General features: G+C 46.8%; 1 protein-coding gene across 2 annotated transcripts in view; it reads left to right on the forward strand.

The window, feature by feature from the left end:
• The first annotated feature begins 2362 nt into the window (after positions 1 to 2362).
• Positions 2363 to 23496, forward strand: part of SETBP1 (SET binding protein 1) — a 271241-nt gene continuing 250107 nt past the window's right edge. For both annotated transcript variants that reach the window (XM_058864577.1, XM_058864578.1), the window contains exons 1-2: positions 2363 to 2875; positions 19055 to 19715. In XM_058864577.1, coding sequence (XP_058720560.1) covers positions 19224 to 19715 — 492 coding nt within the window. In that variant the 5' untranslated portion in view covers positions 2363 to 2875; positions 19055 to 19223. The remainder of the gene's footprint in view (positions 2876 to 19054; positions 19716 to 23496) is intronic.

A 23496-nucleotide genomic window follows, 5' to 3' on the forward strand; every position in this document is an offset into this window, starting at 1 on the left:
CTAAAGGGACAGGGTGAGAGAGCTGCAGTTTTCCAGTCTAGAGAGGAGAAAGGGATCTAAGGGAGATCTTAGAGCCCCTTCCAGGGCCTAAGGGTGCTCCAAGAGAGCTGGAGGAGAACTTTTACATGGGCCTGGAGTGATGGGACAGTGGGGAATAGCTTCAGACTGAAAGGGGGCAGGTTTAGATTGAACATTAGGAAGAAATTCTTGGCTGTGAGGGTGGTGAGGCACTCACACAGTTGCCCCAGAGAAGCTGTGGCTGTCCCATCCTTGGAAGTGCCCAAGTCCAGGTGGGATGGGAGTTTGGAGAAGCCTGGGATAGTGGAAGGTGTCCCTACCCATGGCAGGGGGTGGGACTGGATCTTTATGTCCCTTCCAAGCCACATACTTCTTGGATTGTATGATGTAAGGGACAATGGCAGGTGAATAAGCCTCCATGGCAGGTGGGGGGGAACCCATCAGCTGCACACTGAATTCAGGTCACTCAGGATGACGGCCTGAAGCTACCATCTGCCCCAGAGCAAAGGAGAGAGACTTGGTGTGCTTTGAGCCTCCACAGCACTCTGGGACAAGGAGCCCTGTGGCATCATCTTTGCAAGGAATCAAACATGAGGAGGAACACAGTGGGGTACTCCCTGCATTCCCCCTCCTGCCCCTGGAATGTTATATTCATCTGTGAGTACAATTCCACAGCTCCATTCCACAAGCCTTCCCTCTTCTGGAGGTTCCTCTTCAGCATCTCTGGGACTACTCAGGCAAGCCAACAATTTACTCCTGTGAGTAAAGGTTTGCCCAGCAGGCAGCCCAAAAAGCAGCATCATGCAGACTGCTGGCAGAGCAAGGGTGGGAAAGGAAAAACCCAACGATTTGGATTTTGCACAGCTCCGCTGGCCTGCAGCTGAGTTTGTGTTGTATTTTGTGTGCTGTTAGTGGTGTCTGAAAGGTGTGTGTACGTGGGAAGGGGGTGAATTTAGTCTATAAATTAGGGGTTGGGAGTCCTTGCTTATCTCCCCCAGCCCCAGAGAGGGAATTCTCAGTGTGGTCTCAGCAGCAGTCACTGTACCCCAAAAATGTCTCAGACAGGTCACAAGCCGGCTGGGGGGCTGGCGGGCAGGGGGGAGCTGGTGGGAGGGCGTGGGAGAGACTGAGCCTGGAGTGGGATAAATGGGATAAATGGGATAAATAGCCCTGCCCTGAATCTCACCTCCTCTGCCTTTTCTCCCCTGCCCCCATCAGTGCTGCAGTTGTGTCAGGTAGTGGCACTGTTGAGTACATTAACCCAGAGCTGAGCATTGCAGCCACACCGAGAGCGTGTCTGCGTGTGAGTGTGTGCGAGTGAGTGTGTGTGTGTGCCTGATCATTACCATTTATTCCCCACACTTCGCCCCCTCCCCCGCCCCCGCTGCTGCAGGACTCCGGCAGCGAGCGGCAGAAACAGAGGGAAGAGAGAGACATCAGCCCCCCAGATCTGCTTAACCAAATCGCCGCCCCTTGCAGGGAGGGAGAGAGGGAGTGCGGGGTGGGGGGGGGCGAGAGAACCAGACCAAAAAGACAAAATAAAAGACAGAGAAAGGAAAAATCCAGCGCGGGAGCAAAAAGCCGCCCCCAGGCGCACCCTTTCTCAGCGGGGAAGGGGATGCGGGTGTGTGTGTGTGTTGTGTGAGTGTGCGAGCACCGACTCCGGCCCCATCAGGAGAAGGGGGTGTTTTCCCTCCGCCTTCCCTTCGCCCTCCCCCGGCCCGGCGCGGGGCGGCGCGGGGGGAGCGGAGCGGAGCGGGGCGGGCGGCCGCAGCCCCGCAGCCCGCCGGAGCTCCGGCACCCGCTCCGGAGCCCAGCGACAGCAGGGATAAAGGGAAGCTTCCTCGCCGCCGCCAAGCAGCCCTTTTCTCCTGGCGGGGCTTTGCTCTTTTTCTTTATTTTATATTTCCCCCCCCCCCCCTCCCCTCCCCCTTTTTTTTTTTTTTTTTTTTCCTTTTTCTTCCTTTTTTCTTTTTTTTTTTTTTTTTTTTTCCCTGTTTCTTTTTAATATTTTTGAAACTCCTCGCCGGGAAAAGCAAAACCGAAAACGCTTCCCCGCAACCTCGCCCCCCTGCAAAAGGCTCCCAACCAACCAACAACAACAAGCAGAGAGCAAAAGAGTCCCCCCCCTCCAAAAAAATTTTTAAAAGAAGGAAAAGAAAAGAAAAAGCGAGAGAGCTGGAGACCAGCTCCATCGATTTCAAATCCAGGATTTTACCCAGTGCATTGAGGGGCTTTTTTTTTTTTCGGTCTCCTTTTTTTTTTTTTTTTTCCCCTTCTTACCCCCTCCTCCTTTCTTTCACCCCCCGCCCCCCTATCCCCCCCTTCTCCTCCTACTCACCCCCCTTTTTTTCCTTTTCATTTTATTTTGGATCCTGCTAAAATTAGCCGGGACTGCTCTGGGTGTTGCGTGTTAATTTGATTTACTCCGGGATTCCGGCTTTCCAAGACGCCATTTTCCCCCCTTTCTCGCTCAATCTCGTTCTATTTATCCCTCTCTATCTATCTTTTATCTCTCGAGCTATCTCTCCGTCTGTCTGTCCGTCCATCTCCCTCTCCCCGGTGCCTTCCTCCTCCCCCCCGCCCTCCTCCCCCTGCGCTCTGCGTGCGCTGCGCGGCCGGGCGCTCCCCTCATCCCCATCTGACAGATGAACACCGCCATGGGTTTGCCGCAACACAAGCAAAAGCACCTTTGGGGGCTGTGGCGAGGGATTGGAACCGGGATCTAAAAGAGAAGAGACAAGAAGAGGGGAAATCCGAGGAGGAGGAGGAGGAGGAGGAGGAGGAGGAAGAAAGAAGAAGAAGAAGAAGAAGAAGAGGAAGCTACTAAGCCCCCGCTGCCGTTTTGGGGATATGGGTTAGTAAATGCGGGGGGGAAAAAAAAAAGAGGGAACAAAAATTCTGAGGCATCGAGGAATGGTCTGCCTCGATGATCGGAATTACAGGAGGATCGTACGCCTCTCTTCTTTTCCTTCTCCCTCAACCTTTTATTATTTTTTTTTAAATTTATTTTTTCCCCCTCTGCATGCAAAAGTTAATGCCGTCCTTTTTTTCTCTCTCTTTTTTTTCTTTTTTTCTTTTTTTTTTTCTTTTCTTTTTTTTTTTTTTCACTGTTGTGACTTTGCAATGGCGCGGAAAAGGGCTTTATTTATTTTTTTGGGAGGGGGGTATATTTCTTCTCTATGCACCGCATGCGAATCCTCCTCCCCATCCCCTCCGACCCCTTCCTTCCCCATGCTTTGTGCCTGTTTAGGGGCATGTGTGTGTGCCTGTGTGTGGCTGCCGTGGGGTGGGGGGGTACCGGTGGTGTGTGTAAGACCGTGCTGCTGGGAAGGGGTTGGAATTTTTTTTAGGAGTTTGAATAATGTATTTATTCCCCCCCACCACCCCCCCCCCACCCCCGCCTTATACCCCCTCTCCCGGCCCCCGCTTTGGTAGCCTATATGTGTTTATACGTGTAGGTGGCAGCTATGTGTGTGCCCGTGGAAACTCGGGGGGGGGTGGGACACGACCGACCCCCCCCCCTCCCCAAAATCCCCCCCGCTTGGTAAATTGCAGGTTAAGTGGAGCTAGAGAGCAGCAGTGTAACCTTACGGGGATATCTGTGTGTGTGCGGGTGTGAGTGTGAGCTGTGTGTGCGCGGGGCTCCGCCGCTGCCCCGGGGTGGCCCCGCCGTCTTTTGACATTGAAAAGGACACGCAGCCCCCAAAACCTGCGATTTTGGGGAACAACGAAGCGGGAGGACGGGGGTGGAGAGTAATTAGCGAAGCGGGACACCCCCCCCCCCCACCCGCCGCCACCCCCACCACGCTCGGTGGCCGCATAATGGTTCTTAATAAGCCGGTGATTGCCGCCCCCGGGACCCTGGTGGCCCCTTGTGCCCCCACCACGGGTGGAAGCGGAGTCCAGCCATGGACAGGCTGGACACGGCCGATATCATCGGGCTGGGGGGTGCTTTGGGGAAGAGTGGTAACACGCAGCCCCGCAGCCGCGGGCGGCTATTGTCAACCCCAGCCCTGGCGCAAGGCTCCTGCCCAGCGCCGGGCACTCGCACTCACACCCCTTCCTCGCCGGGTTTCCCCGGAGGGCAGCTGGAAATGGGGGTCCCCCGCACCCCTCGTTGCCCCGGGTGTGAGCGTGTGTCGGTGTGAGCCAGCGTGTGTGCCAGCGTGAGCGTGTCCGTGTGTTTGCATCCCAACATCCCACCGCCCCAGCGGGCACGGCGCTCCCCGCGCTGCTGCCCCTGCCTGCTGTATTTATGTCTCCAAAAGGCAGTTGAGAGAAGGATTTCCGATTCGTTTCCGCTTCAAATAAACGGCCCCGATAATCCCGGGCCTGATGCTCAAAGGGCACTTGGCCGCCGGGAGCCCAACCCGGGAAGGCGGGGGGGAGACGGGGCACACCCGAGCCGGACACCCCGGTGGGCAGGGTCCCCTGGCCTCGGGAGGGGTGATGAGAGAGGCTTCGTGCCTGGGGGATGCGCACGGGGGATGCGAGGGGAGCACCCACCCATTCCGGTGCTGTGGGGTGCCGGTGTCCCCGCGGCTGCCGTGAGCCGGGCTAACCCAGCCGGGCTCCGGGAGGAGCGGGAGGATGGAGGGAGGAGGGCAGGGGAGCCTGGCAGGCTGTTCCCCCGGCACACAGAGGTGTTCCATTAGCCACCGGCCCGCGGTGGCCCCGCTCTGGGGCGGGGGGGACCCTCCGTGTGTCCTCTTGTATGTCTGTCACACAGCAAAGCATGCAGAGGAGCAGGGAGAGGAGAGCACAGAACCGGTCAGTGCTCCGCTGTCAGGGAGAGCATCTGAGCCTCCTGGTATGGGTGGAATTGTTCCAGGAGGAAAGGGATGCTGACAAATCCAGTCCTGTGTGGAATATTGTGGGCCAAAATGGGAACGATTACTGTTTTGAAAACCCCTGAGTGCAGGACTCACTCGGTGCAGGCTACAGAAAAATGGTATTATCAGGTGTCTAGAGACAGGTAGTGACAGCATAAACCTGAGTGGCCCCTTTATTGTGGACGGTAAAAGAAAAAATTCCTTTCAGGGAATCATAAAATCATAGAATAATTTGGTTGAAAGGGATGTTAAAGCTCATCTCCTTCCAGCCCCATTTTCCCTCAAGGCAGGGACACCTTCTCCTAGACCAGGTTGCTCCAAGCCCCATCCAGCCTGTCCTTAAACTCTTCCAGGGGCTGGATACGTTCATGGGAAAATGTGGAAGTGTCTGTTTCATGCACAGCTTTCTTCCTCAGCCTTTGCTGACATTACACCTCTCATCAGAAGCTCCTTCCACTCAAAGGAGAAACTTTTTTCATCTCAATTTGTTTTTTAGCTGAAAGGAGAAAAAAAAAACAAAACCCATCCACACAATGGACTTGTACTTTAATCTGTGCTCTTAGCTCAGAAGGGTTATGTAAAAATAGGGGGAAAAAAACCCAAAAGCAGAAACACTCAGTGAATGGAGACTTCTCCTCCATCTCTTATTGGCTTCAACTTTTTTTTTTTTTTTTTAAACTTCTCAGACTCAAAATTTTAATTGAAACCAGAAGTCTATTGAGAAGTAACTGAGCCAAGAAAACCTCTGTTTTCTCTGCAACTAGGGATGGGGAATAAATAATTTTTAGCTGATGTTATTTCAAGTCGTTTGAGCTTTTTGGTTCCTGCCAAAAAAGCCCAGCATAGATTATTAACACATTATCATTTTAGGAGGATGCACTTTTTGAAATGCTATAAAATGGTGTGTTAGGTTTGTGCAGAGCCATAAACTATGCTGGTTGTTGGCAAACAAAAGAAACAGTGGCCATGATTTATTATTAATAATGATCATAACTGAGCTATTTAGCTTGATTTGATATATATACTGGTTCCTCTACTGAGGTTGCTCTGTATTGTTTTCAATAATGTACTTTGATTAAGTTGGGAACTGTTCTTTTTTAACAACTGCTATAGCCGTGTGCTTAATTAACTTAAGGAATTAAATGCTCAAAAAAGTCCAACCTTATTTTTTTTTTTTTTTTTTGCTTCAGATGCTGCTTAATCTCCTCTTCTGCTCTTTTTTGACCCATCCTTTGAGTTCCTTTCCCCCACCACACACATCTCTTAGGTGCAAGTGCCAATTTACCAACAGGACTCTTGTTTTCCATTACCAGATTTGCCTAATCCCAGTTTCAGTGACTTTTTTTCCCTCTCAGTAGGGCTCAATTGCTCACACATAATCTTTCCCTTCTGTTTTCTTTCCCCTTTGGACAACACCCTCCAGGACTGAAAAACTCTTGCCTTGTGCCCTGAGACTTGCAATTACACAGCAATTTTGACTCTTGACCCAACTAGTAGCAAGAAAGGCTATTGTCTAATGAACCACGTAAAAACAGTTCTGGGATCCAACAGATTGCTGTGATGGAAATGAAAGATGTCCCAGTGAACTGATGACTGATTTGTTTAACCATATGCCTAGGCAGTTTTCCTTGCTCTCCATTAAGTACCCATCTCTGGAGTATCTGTGATCTGTGGGTCTGCGATGATGTTGAAATGCAGAATTAATAACTGCCAAAATGTGTTCCATGAAGCACAGAGGGACAGATCTTAAGCTGTGTTCAGGAAATGCAGCACCATTTTTTGCCAGCTGTAGCGTGTAGGTATGCAGGGTTTTAAATTTGTAGGTGCTGTGTTTAAGTATGCTTCCGGTGATGAGAGGAGGGCAGCAAATGCATGTGTAAAAATCAGAGAATCAGAGTGATTTGTGTTGAAAGAGACTTTAAACATCATCTTGTTCCACCCCCTGCCATGGGCAGGGACACCTTCCACTGTCCCAGGCTGCTCCAAGCCCCATCCAACCTGGCCTTGAACTCCCCCAGGGATGGGGCAGCCACAGCTGCTCTGGGCAACCTGTGCTAAGGCCTCCCCTCCTTCACAGGGAGGAATATTTGTCTGATATAGGTGACCTATAAAATAGTAAAGTAGTCAGAGGAAATCCATGGTAAACTCTAGCCTCGTTGCTGGGAAGTCCAGGCAACCTTAGGGCAGCATAAATCCAAAGTTTAGAGCTAGTCCAAAGTGGGAAAGGTGGGACTCTGTGGGAGAACCTTAGTGGAGAAGGTTCCCGGTGTTTTGCTGCAGGGCTTGTGGTTTCTACTGGGACTGGTTTTGCTGCTATTGTAAGTTCTGTTCTCATTCCTTTCTCTGTTTCCAGCTTGACAGAAAAGTTTCCTTTCCCATTACTCTTGCTGAGGAAATAAAATGACTTGTGCTGTTAGGAAATTGTCACCTTGATTAAAGATGGACTTCAAAATCCCTCAATTCAGTGTTTGAGCCTGGGGGGACTGTCAGATCTGAAAGCGATTTGCCAAACATTCAATACTGGGACTCCTTCTTCCCTCTGATACAGATATGAAATCAGTTTGCAGGTGTGTGTAGTTAGCAACACTTGGAGACTGTTTCTTTCTCCTCCCAATGAGAAGGCTTTCACCTGATGTGCCTTCAAAAGTTCATTGCATTTTTGGACCTGTTCAGAGGTCTGCTGGATGCTGGGACCAAGCACAGCTCTGCAACAGGCATCTGGATTCTGAATTCACATTTGACTGGTTGTGGAGAGTACAAAGTTAAGGGAATAAACAGCTGGGGGAATAAAGGAAGACAAAATAATTTCTTAAATTGAATAAAAGCAGTCAGAGAACAATACAGCTTATCTTTCAGAGCTGAGGAGATGAGTGAAGGAAGTAGCTAATTTCTATTTATCAGCTCTAAAGAGAGAGCAGATTTAGGAGCTATTTTGCACTTTTGGAGCTGGATTTACTTTGGAGGACAGATTGCCTAATGCGGTGATGAGCTTTCAGTTTGGGATGACTGGGTATGAAAAGAAATCTTCTGACACGATTTCATTTAGGGTTTTGCTGTCTTTTATGTCTTTACAAAAGACCAAGTAGAAACTTTGAAGCAGAACAGGTGACCAAAGAGGAAAATGACCAGGGAAATACTCTGGGAATACAGATCCTGGTGCTGCTCACACATCCCCAGGTCAGGTTTACTCTTGCTCATGAGTAGACACTGGTGGGGCTTGTGTACTTGTCCATCCAGCACAGGGTTTTTCAGGGAATATAGGAGTTGTGCAGGTGGTGAGGATGAGCCTGAGTTACCTTTCCCCTGCAGGGTTGTTGAGTCTGATGAGCCCTTTTGAAAGCAAGCACAATGTGTGGAAAAGCCATGCAAGAGGAGGCCAATTCCCACACAAATGTGAGGTCATAGGGTGGTGACAAGGCTCTGACCTGCCCTGGTGAGCACCAGAGCACGAGGTGGCCCAAGGCTTGGCTCTGCAATACATTGGGAGGAGCTGGGATCATGGCTAAACACTGTTGTGGGGTGGCTTATTCCTCTTCTCAGTGCCTCTGAAAGAGTGAATTCCTGATTCTGTAAGGGTTGCTAGGTTGCTCTGCAGTCCTGGGCAGACAAGGGCTCTGTGAGGATGGCAGAAATGAGAGCAAAGTTTCCTCTAGTAGTATGGTATAATTTGTAACAGTGCTTGGGAAATCTTTTTCAGAAGAATGTGTGGTAGGCAAGCATGGGGTAACCCAGGACTCACTCAAAATACCTCAAAATTAGAGATGGGTTAAAGATCGGAAGCCTGAGGTTTTAAGTTACTTTGAAATTTTTGTTAGCCTTAACCTTTAAAACTGAGATATATATGTATACAATGAATTACTCTCTTTCTCTCCTGGCATTTTAGCAGATGGAAAAGCCAGTTTTAAGATGGAAGGGAGAAAATGATGATACTCAAACCAGAGGTCAAGCTGCAAGGCATTACAGGCACGTCTTCCCTCCATATGAATCCACATATCCTGAATGTCCTACTGATGTGATTTCTAAGATTTGGACACTGGCCTAACTTCCCTCCGTGTTTCCAGACCCAGCATACTCAGGAGTGATGCTGTGATCCATGTCTACCTCTCCTCAAGACTTCCTAAATACTTGGCTTTGGAGAATACAGTGGGGTTTCCACTGAAACTCCTCTGAAATCCTATTAGTTCTCTAGACAAGGAAACCCCTCCTGTAGTTTTCCTTTTTTTCACTTTTATTTTCTTTTTTTTTTTTCTTTTTTTTCTTTTTTTTTTTTTTTTCTCTAAAGCCTTCCTATTGAGCTCTATAGTGGTGATTCAATAGAATTCTGTACTGGGAATAATTCTCTGCTGAATTCCTCAGTTCTTTTTCAGAAGGGATCAGAGACACAAGGCTTAACTGGGGGAGTTCAGTAAGTGTTCAAACAGGACTGTACACATGTAAAGTGTTGTAGCAGGCATCTGGGCAAAGTGTTACTCTACAGGTCCATTTGCAAATCAGTTTAAAATATTAAGCCATACATTCACATCCTTGGAATTTCCATAAATCTTCAACTAATGGGCTGAAAAATTGCATACTTTCTGTTTCATGACAATTTTCTTCCTGAAAAATTGAGCAAGCCTCTTCAGCTACCAGTTTTGTTTTCAATTTATTCACAAAAATTGAGAGTGGAAAAAGGAAACACTTTCCCTTTTTAAATTTGTCTCACTGCATGCTTTTAAAGAGGACAGCAGCCTCTATCTCATGGATGTAGGGCTTCTTCATGGCTTCTGTCATCTTTTGGTGTTTAAGTGAGACAAAAACTGGATGCCATGGTTTCTGACTCCACAACAGATTAGAGTGTAGACATCCTGAAGTCAATGGTATTCTTTTAGTCTGTTGGCTTAAAGAGAAGGGCACTGGCCCAACAATCCTGCTGGATAGGAGTTATAAATGGCATTTTTTCATAGGTGTTGGTTGCATTAGATTAGAGTTCTCTGTCATAGGAGGCACTCACGGGAGCATGAGTCCTGCTCCTCCACATCTATCACCACACTGAAGAGACATCTGCTCTTAAAACATGCTGTCTTCTAGGTGTGACTTTTAGGACAGAACATTTTCTTCACCTCTAGCTCAGCAAACAGACCTCACAAGGCCCTTAAGGAAAACCTTTGAAAAAAAAGTAGCGTGATCAAAATTTAAAATGACAATAAGTTGCAGCATGCTTCTAGGAAGGAACTGAGAACTTATTCAAACCCACAGCCATCTGCAGATGGGCAGCAGCAGCACAGACACCTTAGTTCAGGGTTCTCTTGACCCATCAGAGCACACAGACCAAACTTTGCTTAGCTGGGAGCTAAGTGAAGGATTCATATTTAGAGGCAGCAATCCACTGGTCATTGATGAAGAAAGGTGGCACCCATGGCTGACCTGACACTGGACTCCCCTCTCAAGGGTTGATCCCATCCCAACCTTTAACATCTTCACAAAACCAGTGGTGTTAGGAGTATTACAAGTGACAGAATGAGAGGAAATGGCCTCAAGTTGCTCCAGGGGAGGTTTAGATTAGATAACAGGAATAAATTGTTTCCTGGAGGGTTGGTCAGGCATTGGAACAGGCTGCCCAGGGAAGTGTTAGAATCACCATGCTTGAAGTGTTCAAAAAAACATGTGGATGTGGCACTTGGGGACATGGGGTGGCCTTGGCAGTGCTGAGAGAATGGTTGGAGTCCATGATCTTAGAGGGCTTTTCCAACCTTAATGATTCTATGAGTCTAAGGGAGTAATAATCCAGAGTGCTGGTCCTGCTTCAATAGGGATTTGAGTGGTGAATCAATCTGGGGCTGCTGACCCTCTGTGCTGCCTTGGAGGGAGCCCGATGTGTGCAAAGAGCACAGTAAAGTAATTGAGCTGGAGAGGCCTTTCAGGCCTGCGGATACTCAGCAGGCTTTTATCTCCTTCAGACTCAACTTCACCCAGCACTTCTGTAACCACTTCCTCTTCAGCCTAATTAGAGGCAAAGGTGCTACTTCCCTTTGCCCACAGCAGCTGTCAGTTATCTTGCCTTTATTCCTGGCCTCAGGTCTCCCCATCAGTATGCTCCCAGCTAATGTTTTTGGGCCTCTTGATATCACTGTCCCAGCACTGTGGGCTGATCTTTGTCCCGTGTGCATCCAGCTGCATCCACTTGTGTTCTGTGCTGCTTTTGCCTTCTGGTTTTTCTTCTTCTCTCTATGAGGCTTTAAGGGAATTTCTTGTACTTCTGGCCCTGACACTTTCTTTCCTCAAGAGCCTGATGTACTCTTGCAGGACAAAGCAGTCCCAATGCTTTCCTTTAAATACCTCAAATTATTTCTATTCTTCTTGTATGTCCTTTAGACACCCCGTTTCCTCACAGTCCCCTCCTGATGTTAGGGATGCGTTATACAGCACCAGGCAAGACACCACTCAGCATCAAAACACAGATGGCAGTGTCCTGGATGGACAAAATCCAACCTTTCTTACTCCCAGCATCATTTGAAGCATGGAGAATGGAATAATATGGGATGTGTTGTTTGTACAGACTGGGCACGGGGTAGACCTTGGACAGAAGCCTTTTAGGTCCTCCTTGTGCCATCACTTATGGCTCTGAGGAATGGATGCTGAGCCAAGATGTGATGCATTCCTTATCAGATGTGTTGTTAGGTTTTATTTAGTTCTTTGTTTTTCCTGAAGGAAGAGGAAGCTGGTCTATTTGGCACTTGTGCAAGCAAAAATGAAATAAGGAGAAGGGAAATGGAGAAAAGGAAAAAAAAAAGGTGAAAGAACGATTCCTGTGGCAGCAGCAGTAAATGAAAACAAATTTCTCATTAATGATTTATTCAGAGAAATAATTTTCCACACATTTTGAGGTACAGAGGGAAATGTTTGATCAGAGGGAGAAGAAGAGATTATTGCCCTGCCATGACGGTGTTAGAAGGAGGCTACTGTGTATGATGGCAGCTCTCCAAGAGCAGAGTCAATCTAGGAAAGTTTGGTAACACAGATGATGGAATTGTACAGGGTTTTGCTTTCTGTGGCCGATCTCTGTGCCAATAACCTTTCCCTAAATACCCATAAAACTTTCCATTTGTAGCCTGGAGTAGCTGCCACTACCTCCAGGATGGTGTGCTTGGCAAGAGCTGGCTGGAGCGTAGTAAGTATTTAAGTCCCCTTCTGTGCACATTGACACTTCCTCCCAAAGAATTTTATAGCTGTTGTTAATGGAATAAGTTTTATCCTTGCAGTGGCACACTCTGCTGCGTCCAGCAGAGTGCTCAGGGTGGTCTCTTAGGTCATCCCAGGAGTCACCTCTGATTGTACATCACGAGGAGAGTGATGGTCTGGGAGCTCAGCAACCTGGTGCTGACCTGACTTAGGCAAATCTACCAGCTTGACTTTTTGTATTGGAATGAGCTGAGGCACAGTTGGCATCTCTTTCTGCTTTTCAGTGTCCTGGAGGCCTGATGCTCACAAGAAAAATGGGCAGAAACCGCATGCCAGCTCTTGATGTCATTAGGATCAAACGCTGCACCTTGCTTTCCTAGAGAAATTGTAAATGCATGGAAGTGTTCCAGGCCAGGCTGGACTTGGGGTTGGAGCAACCTGCTCTAGTGGAAAGTGTCCCTGGCCATGGCTTGGGGATGGTACAAGATAGTTGTTAAGGTCCCTTCCAAATACAAACCAAATTTTTGTTGCCTACCTCAGAGGGAACAAGTGGGAGGAGTTTAATCATTTTAGACACCAGAAGCCTCTGTGAGAAGGTGTTCACAGATCTGATGACCACACTCCCTTTTTTAACACTGATACAGCTTTAGGTTATGAGCGAGAAGATTTACAAAACCTTGGCGGAGTTCTCAGGCAAGAGGTTGTAAAAGTCCTTGGGCAGCAACATGGGCATCTCTCCTTCTCCTGCAGAGGAGTGCTTTGCTACACTGGTGGTTGTCACAGCTGTACCTTGGGCAGTATTGCTTCTATTGTCCTTGTGATTTATGGCTGTGTCAGTTGTTTAATCATTCAGTTGGCCCTCCTGAAAGCCCTGTATGATAGTTAGTTACTTACATAGAAAGGTGACTATCTGATCTAATTATAAAGTCTCATACCTAATTATGGAGTCAGATATAATCCCATAATCTACTCTAAATGTGTCTATGTTGAGAAGACAGATACATGTGTGTGTGTGTAATGTGCACACTCACATGCCTCTGTAATTACAGATGTGCTTGGATTTTCATTTATTTCTGCCTCTTTGTCTTGGGCAGGATGCTTGCAGCTTCACCTGGCTATCACAGATATTTGGTTTACATATATTTTTCCCTCCAGTGTGACTTTTCCTAGCTCCCTTTGCCAGACTTGGGAACACCAAGGTGCAGTCATCAGTCAGTGCTGCTCACGGGGTACAGAGGGATGGTAGCTCTTAAACTCAGCACAATCTGATGGGAACAAGTAAAGATTATATTTCTGGCATTTGCCATTAACTCTTGCTCCTTGTTTTCATGTGGATAACACACATCTGGGACAGCTTGCATCCTGTGCCTTTGTAGAAAGTCCTCACATAATCCAAGCAAAATCAGAGTCAGAAGGACTTGAACAAAGCAGAGCTGGAGGCAGAGGGACCATGTGAATAAGAGTCACATTTCTTCTTCTAATTGACCCTATTAATGAATTACTTACCTTAGTTAGATGGACACAAGGCAAGTGACAGGGAGAGGGTGTTTGCTGTGTGATCCATAATGTGGACAGAAAATTACTGCCACAGTCATTAGTTGAGCTCCCTGCCAAAGTTGGGTTGTTCTTTCAGAGGATCATGGCCTCAGGAAGTACGAGAGGCTGTGGTCCAATGCTGCCATAAATCTAGCCCCAGGGCTCTGAGCTGGATTAAATACAGTTCTGGTACATGATACTGATCCAGTATAAACTCACACTGGTTCAAATCTGCTAAAAAAAAAAATTAAAAAAAAAAAAAAAAAAAAAAAAAAAGAGAGAGAGAGAAAGAAATTCCAGTGACTTAATTTTATCCCAGAAGACTTTGTATTGTATCATGTTATGTCACTTGTCTGCACCATGCTGGCTTTATGGCTTACAAGTTTTCCCATCCTCGGGAACTGCCTTTAAGTCATCACGAAGAAAATTTTAAGCCTCATATTGTGTGCTTGTCCATTCCACAGAAGTGTGATCAGATGCCTGTTCCTGATCAGCATCAAAGTCATGCTGCTGGCTATCTGGCAGTGAATGGACAGAGACCACAACCAAGCATGAAATTCCAATTTCTTTTTGCAAAACAATAAGGAAGGAATAGGCTGAGTCATTTTTGTACTCCAATATGGGTTAACTGAATTCAGGGCAGCTTGTGTCATGCCAGGATGTTGGGTTTTCAAGACCCATGACAAATCCTGAAGTTTCACAGACTCTGCTCATAAAAGCAGGTTTCTGACCAGAACTTGCCCTTGGCTGTAGAATGAGGCACCTGCATTTCCATGGTGTCCTGCATCACCATGGAAGCAACCAGGAGCCTTTGGAGGGAAAGGTGAAATCTCATCTTTAAACACTGCTGCACACTCTCCAGTGCTTTGTGGTGAATGGTTTTAGAAGGATGGAACGTAATGAGGGTTCTGGGATTCCTGATATTTTGCAGAGATTAGGGATTTAACGCAATGTCCCATGGGAGAATGGAAGATCCAAAGGCAACCTGATAGACACAGATTTTGAAAAGTTGTGACCTCCACTTTGCATCCCCTATGAGCCTCAGACTTGTGCTTTAGTTTCCCCTCACCTGAACCTGTTCAAAAGACTTTTTTTTTTTTCTTTTTCATCCATTCATTTTGGATTCTATGAATGAAATTAAAGCAGTCTCAGTAGTTAAGAGTGGTATTAGTGTAGAAGGGGTTTGGGCAGCACCTCTTAATATCACTCCCAACTCCCTGCTGGTGTTCCTAGTGCTTGAGCAGTTCAGTGGAACTGCAGAAACACCGGGCAGCTGAGCCTACCTTACTTGCATGTACCAAAACAGTGTTTGCTTGCTCCTAATGTGGTTGCTGTCACACTTAGAATCACAAAACCACTAAGGTTGGAAAAGACCGCCAGGATCTTTGAGTCTAAGCTTAAGGCAAAAGCTATGCCAAGTATTATGTTCACATCCATTTCATGGATAATCCCAAGCAGGTGGATTTCTTCTCCCTCCTATTGGCTCTCACCTCTGTTTTTGTCCTCTGCAAGTTTTCACTTTTATCACTTTGTAGCTGTGGCATCTGAATACTCAGATGGTTGCCTGAGGTTGAAGAAGGCAGAATATTCAGAACCCTTAATAAGATACATCCAGTATGACCCAAAAGGAAGTCTTGTACTTGAAGACTTTTGCCTCCAGAAGAGTGTTTGAGGTGTCCAGAGGAGCTGATAAGAAACATGAGCCCTGGTAACAAGGCTGAGCAAGCAGGCATTTGATTATTTCTCAGTACTTATCAGAGGAAGCGTGAATCTCTCCTTAATTAAGAGCTAATGCCAACTTCTGTGAAATTTATTGTCATTCACCTGTGAATTATCCTCCTCAAATTTAACTTGACTGCAGGAAGCCTGATAGAAGTAACACTTTCCTCGGTGAGCTTAATTTGGATGGTAAAATGCCTCTGTAGCTGCTTATTGAATGGGACTTGATGTGGGTGAGCACTGGAGGCCTGAAGGGCAGCCTGGGTCAGCACCTAGAAATTTAAACATACCTTATGTCCTGGGTATTTAAAACAGAAATAGAGCTCTTCCAGCAACAGGACAAGAATGACTGGCTTTAAACCAACAGAGAGTTGGTTTAAATATGATATTGGGAAAAAATTCTTCCCTGTGAGGGTGGTGAGGCCCTGGTACAGGCTGCCCTGAGAAGCTGTCACTGCCCCATCCCTGGAAGTGTTCCAGGACAGGTTGAATGGGCCTTGGAGCAACCTGGGATAGTGGAGGGTGCCCCTGTCCATGGCAAAGGGGTGGAACTGGATGAGTTTTAGCATCCCTTCCAACACAAACCTTTCTATGATTCTGTGATTCTGCTTGCAGGCACTCTGCAGAGGGGAGGTTTCCAGTAGAGGTTACATGTTCAGAGGCCTGAAGTGAGGTTTCTAATTAGTCAAAGCACAGGTAGCCTGCCCAAACTAGAAAGACGAGTATGATGTCCCTGCACCCAAGTCATTTAACTATTAACCCTGAAGGAGAGTAAGGAGATATCTAAAACAATGACCCAGTTAATTCTGGGTGCAGCATTTGAGTGCAGGGTTATTTGTTGCTACCTGTGGGTCTGGTGATATCATCTGCAGACTCTTGGCAGAACGGGAGGCCAATATTTTTTAGTTGGGTTTTAAGGTGGATTTGGCATGAATTCATCTGACACGGGTGTAATGCTATGACTTTATTTATCTGCTGCTTGTTTATGCTGAGCTGGAGGCACACAGCCAAGCAGTATTTGGACATTATGACCCAGCTTTTGGGTCCCACAACCAGACTTTGGGGCAGAAACCTGTTTTTTTTTTTAATTCACCATCCATAAAACATTACCCAGTGGCTCAAAACCTGAGTGTGACTCCTCCTGTCCTGGAGCCACCAGCTCCCCTCTGAGGGTCCCAAGAGGGTTGGCTCCACATGGCAGTGGCAGTCGTGCCTTCCTTGCACCCTTGGTGGCCGTGGGCTCATCCTGCCGAGCTGCTCCAGAGCCTGCTCTTTGCAGCCAGCAGTGAGAGAGGTTAAAAGCCTGTGGGCGGAGGCCGGCACAGAGTGCCCATTGTACATGCGTGCATACCAGAGCGGTAACTCCCTGGAATGCTGCACCACCGAGCTTTTACCACCTTGTGTTTGTGTTGCAGCCCAGGAGAGTGTGTACATTGTGTCCCTCTCCGCGTAGATTAACAATGTAAAATGGCAGATAAATAAGAGGACCTTTTTTTTTTATTTTTATTTTTTTATTTTTTTATTTTTTTATTTTATTTATTTTTTTGTCCTGATTGGGCTGGTTGGAAGAGGAAGGCGTCTCTGGCTCCCATCACCTCCACAGGCACAAGGAGACGCAAGGTGCAGAGTCGGTCAATTAGGTGGAGGAGCTCCTCGAAACTGGGTGGCTTTCATGTACTAATTGTGCTGGTAATTAGCATCTACCACATAGTTTGGGTTCAAAACTATGTAAGGGCAATAACTAACCCACTCTGCAATGGGTTTGAAGGAGGTTGAGTGTGATCCTTGTTTCCCAGAGGTGAATTGGAGAGGCTTGCTGACCACAGGGTGAGTCAGGGCAGGCATGCATGAGACCTTGGATCTGTTAACTCCTCAAGATCATCTCAAACAAGACCAGTGACACCAGCTCTCCTCTATTGTCAGGAGGTGTGCAACTTAAGTGTTTTTGTGGTGTATTTCTATCTCCTGTGAGCTACAGACACCATCCCTAAGGCCAGATGGCAATTCCAAAGTATCTCTTTTTATTTTTTTTTCCTTCCTTTTTTTTTTTTTTTTTGTTTTTTTTTTTGTCTTTCTGCTTGGGTTGTCAGCTTGTGGTATTTATGGTGGAGGTCCCCTAGTGATTTAATGGAGCTCTAGGATGCTTAGGATTTTGCATCTACATGCCCAGATTAGACAAGTGGTACACGGCCACACTGCATTGCAAAAGTGGATCTATCACTAATAAAACACACTTTTTATTACTTGTTGAATTTCAAGCTCCTGCAAGGTACCTTTAAAAAGGAAAAAATAAACCAGTAGTACAAGGATATGTGTTTCTTCTGTGTGAGCTGTGCTTTACAGTAGTGTACACTGGCACTGTTCTGATTTGTTTTTGATAGGTAACAAGATAATTTTTGGTTTTTTCTCTGTGGCATATCGCTGCCAAGAATGACCTGGGAAATCCCTGGCTGTGCTCAGATCTTGATGGCAGCTGGTCAAGAGTAGCTGAGCTAATCTAACAGGGAGCTACTCCTGAAAGAGCCAGTCTGCACCCCCAGCACCTTCTCCTGGCAGTGCCTTCCTGTTTCCTTCTCCATTTGCCAGAAGTGTGACTCCTCTGATCCACTGGGGAGCTTTTTCCCCTAAAGCTGTGGAAAATATATTTATTTATCTCTACAAATTTTGTAGACTTACACTTTCGTGGATTTTTCTGCTAATTTTGTGGCCGAAATTGCCTTGCCAATAGGGGTGTGTTGTAGGGTGGCAATAGGGGAGTTTTAGGGAAGGTGTGTGAAAGCACCTCAATACCTTTTGAAACACCCCATAGGTATTACTTTTAACAAGATGTCCTTGGGTGATGCAACTTTTGCCTCAGCTGAACATTCTCAGCTTCTGCCTTTAACTGAGGCTTTGTGAGGTATCAAGCAGGAGTTTTTCCATCTCAAAGGTTTCCACCTCTGATCTTCTAAAGAAAGATAAAATTTACAAGGTTGAGAGCACAGTCTGTGTTATCATCCAGCCCAAGGCTTTTCCACAGAACAGTGGTACCTAACGGCATGAAGAACTTTGGAAAACCTTGAGTTTAGCTTTCCTCCAAGCACCTCAGTGCTTGGGACACTGACATGCCCTGAAAGAAGCCCAGGTGGATCCTCCTGCAATTCCAGTGTCCCATAGAGCATCTCAGGCTGCAGTTGGTCCTAAGGAATTATTCATCCAAAGCAGGATTCCCCTCAGAACAGCTGGCAGCAAAGGGCAAGTCTGCCTCTCACCTGGGAAGTGAGGAAATAGAGTCTGAAACTCTGCTGCTGACTCAGAGGGCAGCACCATGTTTTCTGTGCCCTGATCACTGGGTTATTGTTTAACCCAAGGCAAGTGTCTGAGCTTACTTTTGTCCCCCACTGGAAACCCTGTGACAGTGAGCACGTCCAGGTAATGAGGAGGTTCATGGGTGTGGAGAGCTGGCTGCCCCCTCATTCATTGCATAAGTTGAGGTGAAAGGGTTTCCATTTAGACAACAATTTGGGTGTTTGTTTATTTTGGATTTTTTTAAAGACGTATTCATCGTCATCAAATTAACAATACAGATGGCTGTTGCTCATTGCTTTGTGATGTCAGATCCAGCCTTCAGAAATGCTGGTGAGCCTTGGTTCCCATTTTGATATCCCAATCGCTTCAAGGAAAGCCCCTGAGATGCTGCAGGTGAAGCCTGAGTGTGCCCCGTGCCCTGCTTCATTCATCTCCACTCTCATTTGATATATGTGTATATGTGCTAACTTCCTCTTTTTTTCTCTCTTTTCTTTTGACAGTGGCACATTTGGTCTCTTCTGAGCATCTTGCAGCCTCTGGGTGACCGGGACATTGAATTTGGTGGACAGTTGCCATTCGCTCCCTGGGATCACATCTGCCCTTGCTTCCCTCATCCCCTCCCGTACTCCCCTTCCCTCTGACCGAGCTCCAGGGCGTTGTGGTATTGCCATGGAGCCCAGAGAGACTTTGAGCAGCTCCCGGCAAAGGGGAGGCGAGGCAGACTTTCTGCCAGCTGCTGTCACCTCTACGAAGCCTTCGCCTGTCTCAGGCTGTGCAGGGGAGACGATGCTGTCTTCGTCAGGCGCGGGGAAGGGGATCCCGGTGAGCAGCGAGAGGCTGGAGCCTGAGGAAGAGGATGAGATGGGTTCCGGAAGAGATGTGGATTCCACTTCCAATGCAGACAGCGAGAAATGGGTGGCGGGAGATGGCCTGGAGGAGCAGGAGTTTTCCATCAAGGAGGCTAACTTCACGGAGGGGAGTTTAAAACTAAAGATCCAGACCACCAAGAGAGCAAAGAAGCCCCCAAAGAACTTGGAGAACTATATTTGCCCTCCCGAGATCAAAATCACCATCAAGCAGTCTGGGGAGCAGAAACTTTCCAGAACTGGGAAAAATAGCAAAACAGCTAAAGAGGAGGACAGATCGCACTCCAAAAAGAAGGTAGGTCCCATTCTTTTACATATTTCCAGTTTCTCCCAGAAGCAGAGGGAGAGGGGAGGAATGAATCTTCTCAAACAATTTGTGTCCAAGGCACAGACTTTGCAAGATGTGGCCTTGGAGCAGCACAGGGCAAGTATCATCCTGCACTGTCACATATGCATCGGGAATGATCTTGAACTATCCTTCAGATGAACCAATTCAGAAGAGATCAAAAGTTCAACCAGGCCTCTTCTATTTTTGTGTGTAATTGAGTTTTGAGATTAATGATTACATGAGTGAGAAATGAAGGAGCCCACTTCTAAACTGCTTTCTGCCTGAGCACTAATGCTCAAGCCTTTTGGCAGTTAAATCATTCAACTGCATTTTTAAAATAGAGGTATGTGCATGGTGAACAATTGAATTCATTCCTGTATTCTGGGTGATGGGCTCCATTATTCTTGATTACAGCATTGTGTGAGTAGCACTATAGTTATGCTACAGAAAATACTTCCATTATAAGTCTCATTTTCTTCCAGATGCATATAATTTTCTTGAAATACCCTTCTGCAGAGAAATTTTTGGTACTTTAAGTCTGGGTAAAAATTGAACATTTTTTATTCTTTCAGTTATTCAAGGATGTGAAAAGAAAGAAAATAATTTCTTCATATGAGCTTGTTTTCAGGAGCGCTCTTTTGATTTACTGTTGGCTTGATTTTTTCTGTAGTGTCACCTACACTTAGTACATAAATCAAATTTAGTTTGAGTGTATTAAGCAGCACTTCTGGGGACACAAATTTTTGGATTACTGGTATTTTCCGTCCTAAGCATTAGCCATGTATGTTTGGTCAGGTCACAGTAAATATGCTTCACCTCCTCCTCCTTAGTAACACATGGGCTTCATGGTGATTTCAGACAGAGCCCAGATTTGATAAAAGATGCACAAGTGCCTCCAAAACCTGGACAAATTGATCTGGGATTTAGGCACCCACATATTAGGGCTTGGATTAAGGTTTGGTTTTCTTGCTCATGCAGCTTTGATCCTTCTCCCATACCTCACACACATGATGGGTGCTCAAAGGGCTACATGAAGCCTCGAGGACGATAACTGATACCACCTCTTACTGAAGAAATCCTCCTTGGCAGACTGACTTAGACCGAAATTTTGATGACTCAAAATCACTTTTTTAAGCATCATCATTTCCCACTGACTCAAGGCAGAGCCCAGGGAGATTAGCGTCACTCATTTTTTGGAGTATTTTTATTACAAGCTGAGCTTGAAAACAAACCCAAAATATCAGTTCAAGGGGATTTATTTTTCTTTTTTCTCATAATCTTTTAAATGATATAGTGGATGGGCATGAAAGAGGAAGCTCTTTTTAACACAGCAGAGGTTTGGCCCTATAACACTTTGAGAAGAGATTTTCCCACCTATTGGAAAGGATGGGCTGCCTTCTCAGCACCAAGCAATGTCTAATATCCACTTTCCTGTCCTCCCTGAATGCTTGTAGAGGTCTTAGGGGAAGCAGCAGTTTTATGAGACTATGCTCAGTGACAGCAAAGGTGTCACAAGCAATCCTTCCATAGCCATGTAGAGGGAAAAAAAGAACTGCAAACACCTACCTACCATGCATGGACTGCAGAGAGTATGACTGCACAAAATCAGAGCCTTCATTTCTATTTATCACCCAGTCTGATGGCCATGGAAGGTGTGTTCTTTTCTGTGTGGTCATCCAAAAGGTTGAATAAATAAAGCTAAGCATAAGGAAGTTATGGGCAAAAAAAATCCCCAAACAAAAACCAAACAAACCCAGTGGGAACAATAGCTAAAATAAAACACCTTGTAGCATGGTTATGCTCAGGGTGATGACTTTAATTGCAGGAGGATAAGGAGTCTGAAAGAAGCAGATCACAGCTCAGACACGGCTGCATCCAGCTTGCACCTGCGTTGTGAGGTCCGAGCTGGCTGGGGCTGTGTTCACACACACCCTGTTCTCAAGCTGGGAGCTCTTTGGGTCAACACTGGTCTAATCTGGCCAAACAAACAAAACAAAAAAATCTCAGCACCCAGCAGGTGGGTGCTGTGAGCAGATGGGGAGAAGGCTGCTGCCCCGGTGCACCATTAGCATAACACCCAACGTCTGGCGTGCAGCAGCTGCTGAGCAGCAGCTGCCGCAGAGATGTCCCCAGCAGGGGTCTGGAAGACCCCAGTGCTGTGATCTCAAGGGGTGTGTGATGCCTGGAGACCTACAGACTGCATCTCCAGGATGGGGAATAACCTGCGTCCCTGCAGCCGGGGGGGATCTCACACACGCCTGTGCCTCGGCTTGCGGGGTTCCAGGATCAGGCTGTGAACAGCTCGCATCAAGGGGTGATCAAAGGCACTGCAGAAAGGGAGGCTGGCAGTGAGTGGGGAAAAAGTTCCAGTGCTGGAAGAGTGATTTCTTCTGTGGACAATGTCTGTCTGTACCATGTGTTATGTTTATGTGCACCATGGTGGGTACAGACGTTTTTGGGGGGAAGATAACTAGGAGGAAACAGCAAGCTGAAACTTGCAGGGAGATGTAGCTCTCTGGTCTATCTGTGTATTCCCCTGGAAGAGCAGAGCATGCAGGAGCCCTCTGCATTTACTTGCAGAGCCACTGAGAGCTGCAGTAGTGGTTGTGGAAAAAATAAAAAAGCAATTTGTCACATTTAAATGGTTTTGGCGGTTTTGAAATTTCAGCGTTAGGCTGTTTTGATTGCCTGTTGCTTTAATCAGCACAAGCTCCAGAAAAGCAGCTCCTGGCAGCAGAAGGAGGGAACAACACATTCAAAGAGTGGGACAGACCTTCAGCTGGCATCAATCCACTGTCTTTTATGGATTTTTGCCAGGAGAGTTTGGCCCAATGTACACATTTTCCTTGCACATGGGAGCATTATTTGGGTTTACCACCTTGCTCGTGGATGCAGAGAATATACAGACTGAGCTGCAAGTGCCATTCTTGTGCCTCTGGTGGGTGGGAGTGGTTGTCCTGCACATCATGGAGTAGCACCCAAATTTATTTTTCCCCTGAGGAAATGCAAACTCTATCAGAACTTGAAAAATCCCCTTAGCTTGTTGCATAATATTTCCAGCTACATCTCCAGCAGTCCCCAGTGCTTTGAAATACCACTTCAGCAATCTTGCAGGAGTTTCAATACACACAGCACAGAGAGCAAGTAATGAAAACATGGAAGCAATTTAAGTAACAGCATGTGGGTACACAAAGGACTGGTAATGCCAGCAATGTAAAAAGGGACTGTGAACGGGGGATATAGCATTTATTCAGTGGCCACTTAGGGAGGAAGAAGATATGCCTGTTCCTAAGCTTTACACTGCTCTGCTAATTAGGCAATAGGGGTTAGTGCCTGATTTCTAAAGCTGTGGTCCAGAGAGCAGCGGTGATTAGAAGGGGACTCTGTGGAGAGCCACGATGCTCATGTGCTGAGGCCCGGGGTTTTTGCCTTTGATTCCAGCTGCTACACTATATTAAAAGACATAAACATGCATTAAATACTTTCCTCATGTTGCTTTTCCGTGTGAGCAATCGCCCCAGGGATGTTATGCGATCCTGAATGGGAGGGGAGGGAATTCAGGAGAGGATCTTGCTGGGTGCAGTTGCTGATGCCCCGGAGTGGGGAGAGAGGCAGGGAATGAGAGAGCACCAGCGTTGGGAACCTCTGCTCTGCTGGCTTGAATGCCTGGCTGCAACCCAACAACTTTTGGGGTTTCTTTTAAGTCCAGACCATGCCAAGTTTCACATAGGCTTCCCTTACTTGAACA

The sequence above is a fragment of the Poecile atricapillus genome, chromosome Z, assembly GCF_030490865.1.
Source record: "Poecile atricapillus isolate bPoeAtr1 chromosome Z, bPoeAtr1.hap1, whole genome shotgun sequence".
NCBI lineage: Eukaryota > Metazoa > Chordata > Aves > Passeriformes > Paridae > Poecile > Poecile atricapillus.